This window comes from Aphidius gifuensis, linkage group LG3 (assembly GCF_014905175.1).
Source record: "Aphidius gifuensis isolate YNYX2018 linkage group LG3, ASM1490517v1, whole genome shotgun sequence".
In the NCBI taxonomy this organism is placed as follows: Eukaryota; Metazoa; Arthropoda; class Insecta; order Hymenoptera; family Braconidae; genus Aphidius; species Aphidius gifuensis.
The window spans coordinates 25,652,680-25,667,877 of NC_057790.1; the positions used below are offsets into that span (position 1 = coordinate 25,652,680).

Below are 15,198 nucleotides of genomic sequence, written 5' to 3' on the forward strand. Positions count from 1 at the left end.
ACAGTATGATAATATTATCATTGTTTGTTTAAAAAAAAAAAAATAATCACGACTGTTTTTAGTGTATTTATATTTTTTTCCGTATAGAACGATTTCATAAGCATTCTATTTTTATATGCTCAAATAGCACATATAATGTATCATATTATTTTTTTAAACGTATATATTAATCAAACATTATTTCAGACTAGTAAATATTTACAAAAGCATAAATGCTACGTTTATAATTTTAAATTCACGTAATAAACGTACAAAGCGAAAAGCAAAAAATGTACATAAAATTTAGAGGGCTAAAAACAATAAGGAAAAAATTAATATAATAATTAAAAAAAAAAAAAAAAGATTGAGCACATAGCTAAAATTGATCTAAACGCTCTATGTACAAAGCTGTTAACAATCTTCAATAAATTACCTTCTAAATTTTGTACACAATGATAATAAAAAAAAAATTATTCTACAAACAAAAAAAATAAAAAACAATCCATTTTTGTTAATAAAAATAATATATATAAATTTAAACAATTGGAGAAAAAGCAGACGCTTGACTTCTAATTTCTCGATTTTCTGTTGAGCTTAAATCAAGTAAACCACCAACGATATTTTGTTCAGCCTGTTTACCAATAAGTGAATCAATACTAAAACTTGTTTTTTTATCAATAATACCATTTGTTGTTGATGATGATGATGATGTTCTCATTAAAAATGGTTGTATTGTTGTATCACCAATAAATTGTTGTAATTGTTGTGTTGGTACTGTTAAAGGTACTGGTTTATACAATGGTGGTGGTGGTTCTAAAAAACCACTTAATTTTAATGCCTCTAATGTTGTTTGTGAAAAATCAATTAATGGTATTTGCGGTGGTTGTGATAAATAACCACTATTTTGATAATTATTTATATTACTATGATGATTATTATTTAAACAATTATTTCTATCACCACATATTGCAAATGTTGCCATTATTCCACGATCATGACGTAATACATAATGTGGTGGTGGTCTTTTATAACGTTTTCTTCGACGTAAAAAACTTCCATTATCAAACATGTCTTCAGCCAATGGATCCAGTGTCCAGTAATTACCTTTACCTGGATTACCTGGTTCACGTGGAATTTTAATAAAACAATCATTCAATGATAAATTATGTCTTATTGAATTTTGCCAGGCTGGAAATTTTTCATGATAATAAGGAAATCTGGCCATGATAAATTCACATATACCACTTAGAGTTAATTTTTTATGTGGTGATTGTAATATTGCCATTGTTATCAATGCAATATATGAATATGGTGGTTTTATTTGTGATGATGTTATTTTTTCAGCTGTATATGATGATGATTGTGAATTTTTTGAACTTGTTGACATCATTGAATAATTTTTTTTAATATTTATATTTCTATTACGTGATTTTGTTGGTATTGATGTTTGTGTTGGTGATGATGGTGATGTTGCTGTTGTTGTTGTTGTTAAATTTATATTTGTATTTTTTATACAATGTAATTCTTTTTGTTCGTAATTTATTGGATTACCAATTGTATTACTTGAATCTGAATCACGATCACTGTCAATACAACCGTCGTATAAAATATTTGCCATAATCATTGAATCCGTGTTCATTTTTATTTGATTTTAAAAATAAACAACCAAAATTATTATACACTTTGGATTGATTAATTATTACACTTTATATTTATATTATTTTTTTGATGATATTATTAATTACACATTGCACTTATGCATTATCCAGACATTATTCAAATACATATCACAAACATTATTTTTATTACTGATTTTTTAATGCTTAATTTACTTAATGCAACCTTGTTATCGTTTGTTATCATGATTGCACATTAATAGTACTATGTCCCAGAGATAACATTTTTTTTTTTTATTTATCTTGTCGTTGTATTTTACTTTTAACATGTATTTTTTTCAAATTGTTTATTATATTATATTAACATAAAATAAAAAATATTTATATTAATTTTTTTTTTCACTTTTTAAAGTCACTTGTTTTAATTTTTTTTGATGATCGATGAATAATTGTTTCGTTTGCTTATTAAGATGTACAAGATTAAATCAACACAGTTTTGATTTGAAAAAAAAAAAAAACTGTAATTTTGTTTTTTATGTTAAAAAAATGAACAAATGAAAAAAAAAAAAATAGTTTATATGGTGTTTAAACTATTTTTAGATAAGAGTTTTGTTAGTCTGATCAGTAGTGATGATACGGGGCGAATTGAAAGTTAAAATTTTTACTTGCCCTGTATTGGCAGCAAGTGTAGGCGGTCTTTATTAAATCGAGGGGCGGGCATTTGTTGGCGACATGATCCCCCACTACAGTGTACTTTTATCCCACGCATATAATGTCATCCCCTGAGGTCTGATATAATTTGCGTAGCAGGATTTGCTCAATGTTCAAAGAAAAAAATTAAATTTTCATTGTTATATACTGTTTTATTGCCATTGATAATATTCAATATAAACAATTTTCTTCAAACTGTATATATTAAATTTAATTTAATCTATATATTGCTTGATCCAAAATATGTTTTATTAATTAATTATTATTTCTAAAACACCAATACATAAATATACTGAGTTTAATTAAAATTTAGTCGAGTAATATTATTACCATTAAAATAATAAATATATAGCTTTTCTATAATGATTTTCAGCAAAAATTAAAAAAAAGAGTTGCTTTGAGTCATCAAGTCAAATAAAAAAATATAATAATGATGGAAAATGATTATGCTTTGAGTTCTGGAATGAACATAAGATGTTTTAAAATATTAAAAATTAATTAAGCTCATTGATAACAAGTTTAAAAATTTTAAAAATTGATTTTTAAACATTAAAAAAAATTAAGCCTTCGATGTTAAAATTTTTGAAAGAAATTTCGAAGAAGGAGCTAAGGAATTTTGAAAAAAATTGATAAATAATTTAGTGAGTTGATTTTTAAATAAATTTGAATGTGAACAGAAATAAAATTAATAATTTCTCTGTAGGTGTTAATTCAGTTGAAGAGGATCATTCAATCTTTTTGCCAATTTTTATATTTTTTTTAATTTTCATTTTGTTTTTTTTTGTTAAATATTATCATTTCTTCTTTAATAATTATGTACTCGTCAGGTGCCATTAATTGCAATCTAGACAATTTGAGAAATATTTCTACCAGAGAAAATAAATTTAATAACAAAATTAATTTGATATTTTAAATAATAATAATAGTAATCCTGAGAGATTAAAAAAAATTTCTATTAGAAATTTATTTCTAAATCGAAAAATTTCTATAGTCAAACCAAGACGAACAAAAATTGCATCATCTAGCGGTAAGAATATTGACTACCAATTGTCGATAAAAAAGATAATTTTCGTTGAAAAAAAAAAAAACAAACAAAACTATAATAATAATTATTATTAAAACTAAAATAAATAAATAAACAAATTAACGATTATTTATATTACCACAAAATTTTAATTGATACATTGTACAGTTAAGTTTTATTTCAAGAAAGTCAATTCTAATTGAATATAAATATTATTTTTCTACACTTATTCATGACGTCATTCGATCATGCCATGTTTACAAAAAATTATTCTAGAATCTAGACTTTGTCAGGGCTACACGTCTGTATGTACACGTCAGTAAAAATTAAAAAACAACAATTTGACTTTTGGATTTTAACAAACATAAAATTTGTGCATATATAATTTTTATTAATTAATAATTAAATTTACTTCAGTGTTGAGTATTATTCTATTATTTATAAAAAAGAATTTATAAAAAAAAAATTTAAAAATAATAGACAACAAATAAAATGTCAGACATCAAAGAATGGATAAATTCATTACCAATATTTACACGATATTGGCTACTAAGTACAATTGGTCTAACATTAATTGGAAGATTTGGTTTATTATCACCAAGTGCATTGATATTATTGTATGATAGATTTATTCATAATTTCGAAATATGGCGTGCTTTAACAAGTTTATTTTATTATCCATTAAATCAATCAACCGGTTTTCATTTTATGATAAATTGTTATTTTTTATATCGTTATTCTGTTAAACTTGAACGTGGTGAATTTGAAGGAAGACCAGCTGATTATTGTTTCATGTTACTATTCAATTGGCTATGTTGTGTTGTCATTGGATTAATTGGTAATTTACCATTATTGATGGATCCAATGGTACTAAGTGTACTCTATGTTTGGTGTCAACTTAATCAAGATGTCATTGTCAACTTTTGGTTTGGTAATTATCATAATTAATTGGTTCGTTTTTTAAAGCAACTTATTATGTAATTAACAATTATTAATTTAATTTTCAGGTACACAATTTAAAGCTATGTATCTTCCTTGGGTACTTTGTGGATTTAATCTTGTTATTTCTGGTGGTGGAATGATGGAACTTATTGGTATTCTTGTTGGTCATCTTTATTTCTTTCTTAAATTTAAATATCCACAAGAGTATGATGGTCCAGAACTTTTACAAACACCAAAATTTATTGAAAGCTATTTTCCACCATACAGAGTCAATGTTCATGGTTATTCAAATACATATGAACAACGTCCAACACAAACAGCACCAGGAAGAAATATTTTTGGTGGACATTACTGGGGTCAAGGACAAACACTAGGTCAATAAGCATTTTGCTTCCTTAATTTTAATATTGTTGTTTTTTTTTTTTTTGATAAATTATACTTCAAGTGGAACAATAAAATTCTAAAAAAATAATAAATGTTTTTGTTTGTTTTATTATGATAGTTATTTCTAATCTGGCTTTTTTTTTTTTTTCTTTTTTTACAAGTATATTTTTCATATATAAATACCAAACTATTTATTTATAAACATTGTTTATTTTGGTGTTGGTTCTTTTTTATCAGCACCATCAAAAATTTCCTCTGAAGCTTGTACTGGATCACGGAAATTTGGGAATTGTTCCCATGGAGCTGATAGCTCAAATCTACGAAATTCTTGTGCCAATTCAAGTGGCTCAGCTACAATACGTTTAACTTCATCATCATAACGTACCTTGAATAATAAAAAATCAATTATTAATTATTCATTCATCGAAATATTACAAAATTAAATTTAAATTTAAACCTCGATAAAACCACTGAGTGGAAAATCTTTTCTTAATGGATGTCCTTCAAAGCCATAATCAGTTAAAATTCTTCTCATATCTGGATGATCACTGAACAAAATACCAAACATATCCCAGACTTCTCTTTCATACCAATTGGCAGATTTAAATATTGGAACAACTGAGTCAACTGGTGTAAGTTCATCTGTATATGATTTGACACGAATTCTGGTATTATATCTCATTGAAAGTAGACAATAGACCAACTGCAATTTAAAAAACATAATTATTAATTGAAAAAAAAATGAGTGTTAATTGATAAATCATTTACCTCAAATCTATATGGTCTACTTGGAACATCAACAGCTGTTATATCAACTAAAATTGTATACTGAGCATTATGATGATCTCTTAGAAAAGCCAATGTTGGACGTATACCTTCTGGAGCAATACAAACTTCTAATTCATCTCCAGCAGCAATTTGTACTTTTTGTACGTATTTTGGTAAACATTCAGCAACATAATGACCAAAATCTTTTAATTGATTGAGATTTTTAATTTGTGGCTTACGAATTGTTGCTAAAATTATTGTAAACAATGTCATTATTGATATGTTATTTTGGAGCAACAAGATATTGATTGTCAACAGAATCATTATGTCATTTTGACTTACGTTTTGTTTCTTCTGTATGTTCAATTGTTGGCTGAGCATATCTCAGTGTTGATGAAACAGATATATAACCTGTAAAATTATCACAAAATTTGAGTTATGTAAGGCAATATATTATTAATAACAAATGCAATTATAATTACGTTTTGGTATTGCTTTAACTGTTGTTCTTGTGACATTTAAAAGTCTATTCAAAACAAATGATGCCATGTTTGTGTTAGAAGTGGTCCAACAATATTCTTGATGAAAACCACTGTTGTTTAAATGTCCAACAAGCAACAACAATTAAATCCACAACAATTACAAGTTTTTTTTCGACAGTTATGTTCAATTTACACTGGTGTAAAAACGACAAGCAGATTAAACATGGCCGTCCTCATTTTCATTGAATATTTTTATTTATATTTTTTAATAATGTTATAAAATACTTGACACATCATCTCGCTAATAATTATTTACTATTATTTTATTCATCTACTGAATTGTTTCTATTTTATTGAAGCTAGAAAAATTAAGTGCTTCAGTCGTATTAATGTCATTTTACAACGTGTATAAAATATAAAATGTAAATAACAATAATCAACATTCCCATCTCTGGTTTTAAATAAAATAAACATTTATTATTTATAGATGCACAAAATGCACATTGCACTTTTGCATACTGTCATAATATATAGATAAATAAATAACTCTATAGTATGTACATATAATTATTTCTTTTTATAAAATATATTTAAAAAATTTTATAACAAAAAATTTACTAAGAGTTTTACTAGCCATTTGGTCAACTAAATAAGTGAATTTTTAATAATTAAATTTATTTTAAAAAATGACGTCAAATACATCATTGGATATGGATCAAGATCTTGCAAAATTTCTTCTGGATCATGGCGCCACGTTAATTGTTACTGATGTTCCAATTGGCACAGATTTTGGTATTGATCTTAAATCATGGAATACTGGACAAAAATTTAAAGGAATGAAAATGATACCACCTGGTTTTCACTTTATTCATTACAGGTACAAGCACAATTTGCCTTTTTTTGAATGTAAAAAATAATATTAACATTTTGTTTTAATTTATGTTGATGTTACAGCGTTGTTAATGAATTTGGTGAATTAGCTCCTCGAGTTGGTTGGTTTCATACATTTAAAGAAAAAGAATTTGTCATAAAAAAATGGGATGTTGAAGCTGAAGATATGAGTACAGAAGGTGAATAATTAAAACTGCAATCAATTTATTTTTTGATATTAAATAGTGGACAATTAGTTGAGACTAATTTAACTTTGTTTTTTTCTTCAGCTATTAGTGAAGAAGAAGCTGGAAGATTTAGAGATAATCTACGAGATTTAGACAAACATCTTGGTCCTTATCCTTATGATACTTGGAAACTGTGGAAAGAACTTACTAGTAAAATAAATGATGATTTAATTGAAAGATGTCAGCCATTGTGTGGGTAAAGGTTTTTTTTATTTTTTAAAATTTCACACAGTCAAGATGAATAAGCCTAACTGGTTGAATTTTCATAATTAATATTAGTAAAACATAAATGATAATAATTAATTTAATTTTTAGTCGTGTTAGATCAGCACTTGAACTTGTTGGTTGCAATGATTTATCAAGACCAAGAGGTAGTGAATCAATGGAATCAAAACGTAAAACTGGATTGACTGTTGAAGCACAAGAAGAACTTTTGTTGCCAAATTTAAAGCCGAAATTTGGTACTGAATTGAGACTAACTAAATTACCAGAAAAAAATTATCCAGATAATGCAGCACCAAATGAAATAACACAGTATTCATTGGACACAAGTTATGCATTAACTACACTTTTCAAAAATTTTAAACAGTTGGTTTTTTTTTTAATTTTTTTATATCAATAATACATCAGTAGGTTAATTGAAATATAATTTTTTATTTGTTTGTTTCAGACCACTTGAAATTATTGGAGAACTGCAATTATCATTTGTTTGTTTTTTAGTTGGACAAAGTTTAGATTCATTTGATCATTGGAAAAAACTTGTTGCACTAATTTGTGGTGCTGATCAAGCAATATCACAATATCAAACAATTTATATTGAATTTTTAAAAACATTTGAAGTACAATTATCACATGTACCACAAGATATACTATGTGATATTGTTGCTAACAAAAATTTTGTATATCATAATTTAAGAATATTATTTGCAAGTATTGAAAGTAATTCTGAGCTAATTGAAAGACTGAAAAATGAATCATTTAAAATAAGAACAAGATTATCTAAAAAATTTTTATGGGATTTTGATAATTTAATGGAAGAAGATGAAGATGATGCACCAGTTATTGTTGATACTTAATAATTACTTAACATATTTTAATAAATATAAATTATCTAACAAAATAAAGAAAAAAAAAAAAACATTTTTTTTAATTTATCCAAATTTAAAAATCAATATAAATTCAATTTTCTTTACAAAAATATTATACTATTTATTTTAATAATTTATCTAAAATATAATTTACAAATATTTTTATGTTTTTTTAATAATAAACAATTATTTTATTCATATTTCGAAAAATTACATTTTTTTTTTCATGGAAAAATCGAAAAATCAACATTTTTTTTGTATGCAATTTGTTGTTTATGATTATTAGTTAGTCATATATTTGATTGAGCAATAAAATTTATAAAATTTTCATAAATTCAACAACGCTAAATTAGGCAATGTGATTTTTTAATTTGGACATAAGACATAACCATGGACCACAATTAGTTTATTGTGCTATAGTCTGTTGACATATCCCCGGAATTTATCATGAAAAAAAAAAGAGTAGAGAAAATTTTTTTATAAGGTATAGTTAAGTCTATGTGTATTAACTATAGCATATTTAAATTATCTCTCTCTTTTTGCAAATACTGTATTATACTGGTTGTAACTGTTTAATGAAACTGGCCAAAGATAGTAGAGACGTAAAGTTAAATTGGAGTATTCATAATGTTGTTTGGAACTTTGGAGTGAATGTGTTTAACCAGCAATAATTATACATAAACTGATAATCAACATAGAGGCTATTTGTTTTTAACATAATCTTCCCCTTCTTCCGAAATTTTAAAAATTTTTTTACAATAATCCTGATATATTGGGGATTCAGTACATAGAGTGTAGACCCTCTACCAAACATAACTTTTTTAACCACAGCATCATCATACATATATTTATAATTTTATTATATTTTTTTGTGCTATTATTAGTTGTGACTAAAGCAGACTATTTGGAACGTAATACAAGTTAAAATATATCAGTGTTTATTCATTCATTCATACAAGCAACATCATTATATTACAAAAAAGAAAAAAAAAAAAAAATGAGAAACTAAATTAAAATGATTTTTTTATCAATTTTTTTGGATTCAATAAATATCATTGTGACAAGTGTTTTGTGTTAGATATAATAAATATATTATCAAGGTTAAATTGTGAATATTTGATTATTAAATAATAATAATAAAATGTATTCGGATGGTCATGAGGTTGACGGCAGCTGGGTACTGCGAGTCTACGTCACCGATTTACAGGTCGAAAGAAGCCTTCGGGTTAAAGGAGAACTTCATATTGGTGGTGTTATGCTACGTCTTGTTGAAGATCTTGGTATGTCATATTTTTTTTTAGATAAATTATTTAATTTTAATTATATTAAAATTAAATTATTATTATTAAATGCAGTATGCAACTTGTAGAATGTAATCATGCAACAGTTTGAAACGCCCGTATTACAACTCTCATATACATCTGGTTAAGTATGTCACACATAAAAAAAAGATATATATTTTTATACGGACTTATATGCAAGATGTATGCAAACTAAATTGACCGCCTCCGTTTTTTACTCCCCACACATATTTCTTTTTTTTTTTTCTACACGTTGAGTCATCTCTTAACTTGGTTCTTGAAATTGTTTTTTTTTTTTAGTAAAAAAACAAACACAACAATGTATTCAACTGTTTATGTTATTCAAACAAAAAATTAATTTCTTATTTAGGTTTATGCTGATGGTAGTTTTGATAACAATAATAATAATAACATCAATTTAATTGTTATTAATTGTTGTTATTGTTAGAGCGCTTAAATTGTTTTGAAAATTTTTTTATTAATTTTTTTTTTTGAGAAATTATTTAAAGTTGTTTTTGTATAAATTTTTGATGAAAAATTATCATTTTATAATTGTTTAATAGTTAATTAAACAAAAAAATATTTTGACTGGATTGATAACTCAAAAAGATGATGTTTATTTTGTTTTTTTAAAAATATTTCTAGTGTATAATTTTGTTGTTAAAAAAAAACAATTTATTAGGAATTTTTTGGACAAATTTCTAATTATTATTGTGTAATTTTAATTGAGGAAGAATAATTATATTTTTGTATGTCTCAAAATTTGTATGAAACAGGAAAAATTATTTGTATATTTTATAATTTATTTTATTTTTTAGATATTGCAATTGATTGGTCAGATCATGCTCTCTGGTGGCCTCAAAGAAATTTCTGGTTAACAAGAACAAGAAGTACACTAGATCAGTATGGAGTTGCTGCTGATGCTATGTTACATTTTACTCCAATGCATAAAACTCTGAGAGTTCAAATGCCAGATTTGAGATTTTTGGATTGTCGAGTTGATTTTTCAATAAAAACATTCAATGCTGTTATAAATTTATGCAAAGAACTTGGTAAATAAAAATAATATTAAGTAATATTAAATAAAAAAATCTATATATTTGTTATAAATTTATAAATTATTTTTCAACTTTAAACAGGTATCAGACATCCAGAAGAAATGTCATTTTGTAAACCACTTGAAACAAATCATTTAAAATGTAATTTAAAAGATATGCCAATTAAAAAAAAAATTGCAAATCAAAAAAATGGACAATTAAATTTACCAGCAGATACAAATACATTTATTGCTGTTGGACAAAATCCAAAAGGTTCAAATGGAAGTCTTGATCAAAGTAATCCATTTATGTGTGCACCAGTTACACCAAACAACAAAAATATCAGTACACCAATAAGTTCTCCAACAATTGTAAGTATTAAAACATCAATCAATACTTTACAGCTATTTTTTTTATACAATTTTAATAATCATCATCTTGTTTTTTGTTGTAGCAATCAAGTACTTGGCAACGTAATAATAATACAGCATTTGGTAGTACTGGATCATTCAATGCAAACAACAGTACAATGAGTCTTGAAACATTAAATGGTGGTTTAACTGAATCATTAACTCAAAGTCCAACTTCAGTATCACCAGATGTACGTTCAAAGCTTATAAAACCAAAAAGTTTAATTGAACGTGCACGTATGAATGTTGCATGGCTTGATTCATCATTGTCATTGATGGAACAAGGTGTACGTGAATTTGATACAATTAGATTGAGATTTAAATTTTATTCATTTTATGATTTAAATCCAAAAACTGATGCTGTTAGAATTAATATGATTTATGAACAAGCTAAATGGCAATTACTTGCTGAAGAAATTGAATGTACAGAAGAAGAAATGCTCATGTTTGCTGCACTTCAGGTATTTTTTTTTTTAAATTATTATTATATATTTTTGTATTGTCATCGTAAAAATATATCTACATATCAATTTCTCATGAAAAAAAAAAATATGATCATACCTTTGTGGTCAGATCAAATTTTATCTGGTAATATATATTTTTAATATTTTTTTTTTTTTGTAATTTAATATAAAAGATAAAAAATTTCTGAAGCTAGTTTATGCTAAATTGAAATTAATATTAAAAAATTTACAGGTACAAATAAATTTACAAGCAAATATGCCACAGCCAAATTATGAAACAAATGATACATCATCACCAGTTGATATTGATGACATAGATGCTGCATTAACTGATTTACAAGTAAGCCTTGAGGGTGGTTGTACAAATAAAGAATCAAGTGATATAACACAAGTGCCTGAACTTGGTGATTATTTAAGATTTTTTAAGCCAAAAAGATTTACACTTAAGGCATTTAAAAGATATTGGTTTACATGTCGTGATTTACAACTTCGTTTATTTAAAACACGTGAAGAAAGTAATAGTTCAGAGCCACCAGTATATGTTATTAATCTTCGTGGATGTGAAGTTACACCTGATGTTAATTTATCACAAGGACGTTATGGTATAAGACTTGAAATTCCAAGTTCTGATGGTATGACAGAAATGTGGATAAGATGTGACACAGTATGTTGATAATTTCTTTTGGTATTTTTTAATTTTAGCTATAGAAATGCTAATTGATAATTAATTTATAATATATTATTTATAGGAACAACAATATGGTAAATGGATGGCTGCTTGTAGATTAGCTGCAAAAGGACGTTCACTTGCTGATTCATCATATGAAAGTGAAGTTAATGATATTATGTCATTTTTACAACTTCAAAGACCAGCACCAGCACCAGCTGTTAATCCAAAATCACTTGATATAACACCAGAAGATTATGTTGCACCACGTTATTCTAAAAAACTTAAAGGAAAGCTAGTTCAAAAAATTCTTGAGGCACATGCTAATGTCAAAGATTTATCATTAATTGAAGCAAAATTTAATTATATAAGAGCATGGCAATCATTACCAGAATATGGTATATCATTATTTGTTGTACGTTTTACTGGTAAATCAAAAGATGAACTACTTGGTATTGCAAATAATCGTTTAATGAGAATGGACATTCATAATGGTGATCATTTAAAAACATGGAGATATAATACAATGAAAGCATGGAATGTTAATTGGGAAGTTAAACATATGATGGTACAATTTGAAGAAGAAAGTGTTGTATTTGAATGTCGTTCAGCTGATTGTAAAGTTGTACATGAATTTATTGGTGGATATATATTTTTATCAATGCGTTCCAAAGAAGCTAATCAAACTTTAAATGAAGAAATGTTTCATAAATTAACTGGTGGCTGGGTTTAAATTCAATTTAACAATTATTTTTTTTTTTTTTTCTTTCTATTATCATGTTATGTACCTTAAAAAAAAAAACATATTCATATTATACATATGAAAATAAATATATATTGAAAGCTTTTAACAGCACCTTCAAGCTATCATGTAGAAAAAAATTTTTTTTTTTAAAATAACTGCGTGAAATGTAGACAAGATTTAAATGAAAAAAAAAAAAATCTATAATAAAATTTTAACAAACTTTATAAAAGTAATAAATTAATAAAAATAATAATTTAATATTTTTTTTTAATCATAATAATCAGACGTTGGTAGAAAAAAATTTCGTAAATTTATTTTTGGCTTAATTAATTTTTTTAAAATTGATTTTACTCCAGGCATTTCCATCACTTGATAAAATGGTGCTAAGTAATTCAGTACAAATTTTAAATATCAAATTTTATATTAATAAAAATATATCATCATTTTAATCTGTTATTTTATATAATAAAAAAAAATAAATATATATATTGTTCTACTTACTGTCAATTTATAATTAACTCTAATTATAATTCAATGTAAATTTAACAAAAAAAAAAAAAAAAAAATTGTAGTTTTGTACATTAAATAGTTGGTAATATAAAACAATAATAAAAAAATTAAATTTACCTATATGTATTTTAAATAATCAATGAGTATCAAAGTTTAATTTTTTAAAAAAATGTCTTGTTATAAAATTTCGTATTATTTTTTTTTCTTTTATCTACTGCTTGGTAGTTTTTTTTTTTCTTCATTTAGATTGTATTCTCTCATCTGTGATGACATTTTTTCACTGGATTGACTTCACTTGTCTATTGATACAAAATATAAAAATAAATAATAAAATATTTATTGAAATTAAATTTTATTATTGAAAATATGAACCTGAGCATTATCAACTTTTTTAGCATATAAAAGTGATTTTTTCTTTTGAATGGACACCCATTCGTGTCCCATAACTCTGTCAAGTGTAAATCTCAATGTAATATCTGGTTCTAATATATGACGTACAAGATGTTTAGCATAATCAGAAATACAACTTTGTACATGTGAACGAAATACATAATTTTTAGACATTTGATTACGTAATAATTTAGTAAGATTTTCATCGTCAAATGGTGGTGTACCAAATAATATTATGTATAGTATAATACCAAGTGACCATACATCTGCTAATTTTGGATTATATGGTGTACCAGATACAACTTCTGGTGCAGCATATGCTGCTGAGCCACAATATGTTTGACTTAATATTCTACGATTATCATTGTCAACACAAAATCTAGCAAAACCAAAATCAGCAAGTTTAACATGATTTTTACGTGATATTAATATATTTTCACATTTTAAATCACGATGGGCAATATTTTTAGCATGTAAATAATGAAGACCAGATGCCATTTGACGAAACCAAATTTGTGATTGTTGTTCTGGTACTATTTTATTGCGTTTTACGTAATCAAGTAAATTACCATTTTCAGCACATCTCATAAAAATAAATACTCTTGGTCCACGTTGAAGTATGCTATGTACCTATTTAGAATAAAAAAACAAAAATAACAATAATTACATTGGTCGAGTTTATTTTTATTAAAATAATTATTACCTGTATTATAAATGGATTTTCAACTTTAGTTAAAATTTCAAGCTCACGTGGAAAAAATTTTTCAACATAATCAAATGGTGCTTTTTCTTTATCGTAAATCTTGCAAGCTAATTGAATTTTTTTTGATCTATCATTACAATAATATTCAGCTTGATGAACTGTTGCATATGAGCCCTGTTTTATAAAATTTTTTATATATTAAAATTATCAATATTTATTTTATTTTATTATTTTTTTTTTTTTTCATTAAATAATTATTGTATATTTAAAATTATTAATTTAACCTCGCCAATTTTCTTTCCAATAATGTAACCACGCTCTTCAAGAGCATGTACCTCAGAATTTCTTGGACTCAATGAGGTTGACTTTGATGCCATACCAAAAACTTTTTCATTGATTTTTATATAAATTAATTATTCGCGATATTAAATTTATTTATTTTATTTTTTTCAATATTATTACTAACTGGAATTTTGAGCTATCAAGTCCAACATTTGAGGCTACCCTGGTTATTTTAATAAAAAAAAAAATTTGGTTAAATAAAAAAAAGTTATATATAAACAAAATAAAATAAATATTAAAAAAAAAGAAAACAAATGACAATAGCTTGTTTTTTTTTCGTAGATTGACGGCTGTTCCTTGTATACCTAATTTAAAAATAATAATAATGATATCTTTTCAATTATAATTATCATTCTTGCATTTTACCTATTTTTTTTTATGAAAAATAAAATAAAATTTATATTTTTGAGCAATATAAATAATGCTTGGCCCATGATGAGAATTTTTTAGAAATAGTTGATGCCTGTTTTTTTTTTTTTTTTTGCCTGAAAAATTTTAACAATATCTACTGATACAT

The 15,198-nt window shown here is 25.0% G+C and overlaps 6 protein-coding genes across 6 annotated transcripts; 3 read left to right on the forward strand and 3 right to left on the reverse strand.

The window, feature by feature from the left end:
• Positions 1-514: 514 nt before the first annotated feature.
• LOC122853284 (forkhead box protein D1-like) lies at positions 515-1,909 on the reverse strand. Its single transcript, XM_044153648.1, has one exon. The coding sequence runs from the start codon at positions 1,616-1,618 to the stop codon at positions 515-517; it is 1,104 nt and encodes a 367-aa protein (XP_044009583.1). The 5' UTR covers positions 1,619-1,909.
• Positions 1,910-3,381: 1,472 nt separating this feature from the next.
• Positions 3,382-4,749, forward strand: LOC122853289 (derlin-1). Its single transcript, XM_044153653.1, has 2 exons — positions 3,382-4,261; positions 4,338-4,749. Exons 1-2 carry the CDS (start codon positions 3,823-3,825, stop codon positions 4,652-4,654), a joined length of 756 nt encoding a protein of 251 aa, XP_044009588.1. The 5' UTR covers positions 3,382-3,822; the 3' UTR covers positions 4,655-4,749.
• On the reverse strand, positions 4,745-6,125 carry LOC122853288 (NADH dehydrogenase [ubiquinone] iron-sulfur protein 3, mitochondrial). Its single transcript, XM_044153652.1, has 5 exons — positions 5,907-6,125; positions 5,767-5,835; positions 5,425-5,672; positions 5,114-5,359; positions 4,745-5,041 (listed from the first exon to the last, which is right to left on the reverse strand). The coding sequence occupies exons 1-5, from the start codon at positions 5,971-5,973 to the stop codon at positions 4,865-4,867; spliced, it is 807 nt and encodes a 268-aa protein (XP_044009587.1). The 5' UTR covers positions 5,974-6,125; the 3' UTR covers positions 4,745-4,864.
• A 254-nt stretch (positions 6,126-6,379) lies between these two features.
• On the forward strand, positions 6,380-8,446 carry LOC122853286 (protein AAR2 homolog). The gene is made up of 5 exons (XM_044153650.1): positions 6,380-6,783; positions 6,861-6,976; positions 7,067-7,220; positions 7,340-7,612; positions 7,695-8,446. The coding sequence occupies exons 1-5, from the start codon at positions 6,593-6,595 to the stop codon at positions 8,098-8,100; spliced, it is 1,140 nt and encodes a 379-aa protein (XP_044009585.1). The 5' UTR covers positions 6,380-6,592; the 3' UTR covers positions 8,101-8,446.
• Positions 8,447-8,543: 97 nt separating this feature from the next.
• On the forward strand, positions 8,544-13,380 carry LOC122853285 (unc-112-related protein-like). Its single transcript, XM_044153649.1, has 6 exons — positions 8,544-9,392; positions 10,232-10,465; positions 10,553-10,821; positions 10,905-11,321; positions 11,557-11,988; positions 12,074-13,380. Exons 1-6 carry the CDS (start codon positions 9,254-9,256, stop codon positions 12,722-12,724), a joined length of 2,142 nt encoding a protein of 713 aa, XP_044009584.1. The 5' UTR covers positions 8,544-9,253; the 3' UTR covers positions 12,725-13,380.
• Positions 13,038-14,919, reverse strand: LOC122853287 (testis-specific serine/threonine-protein kinase 1). Its single transcript, XM_044153651.1, has 4 exons — positions 14,624-14,919; positions 14,340-14,513; positions 13,619-14,266; positions 13,038-13,545 (listed from the first exon to the last, which is right to left on the reverse strand). Exons 1-4 carry the CDS (start codon positions 14,714-14,716, stop codon positions 13,504-13,506), a joined length of 957 nt encoding a protein of 318 aa, XP_044009586.1. The 5' UTR covers positions 14,717-14,919; the 3' UTR covers positions 13,038-13,503.
• Positions 14,920-15,198: the final 279 nt, after the last annotated feature.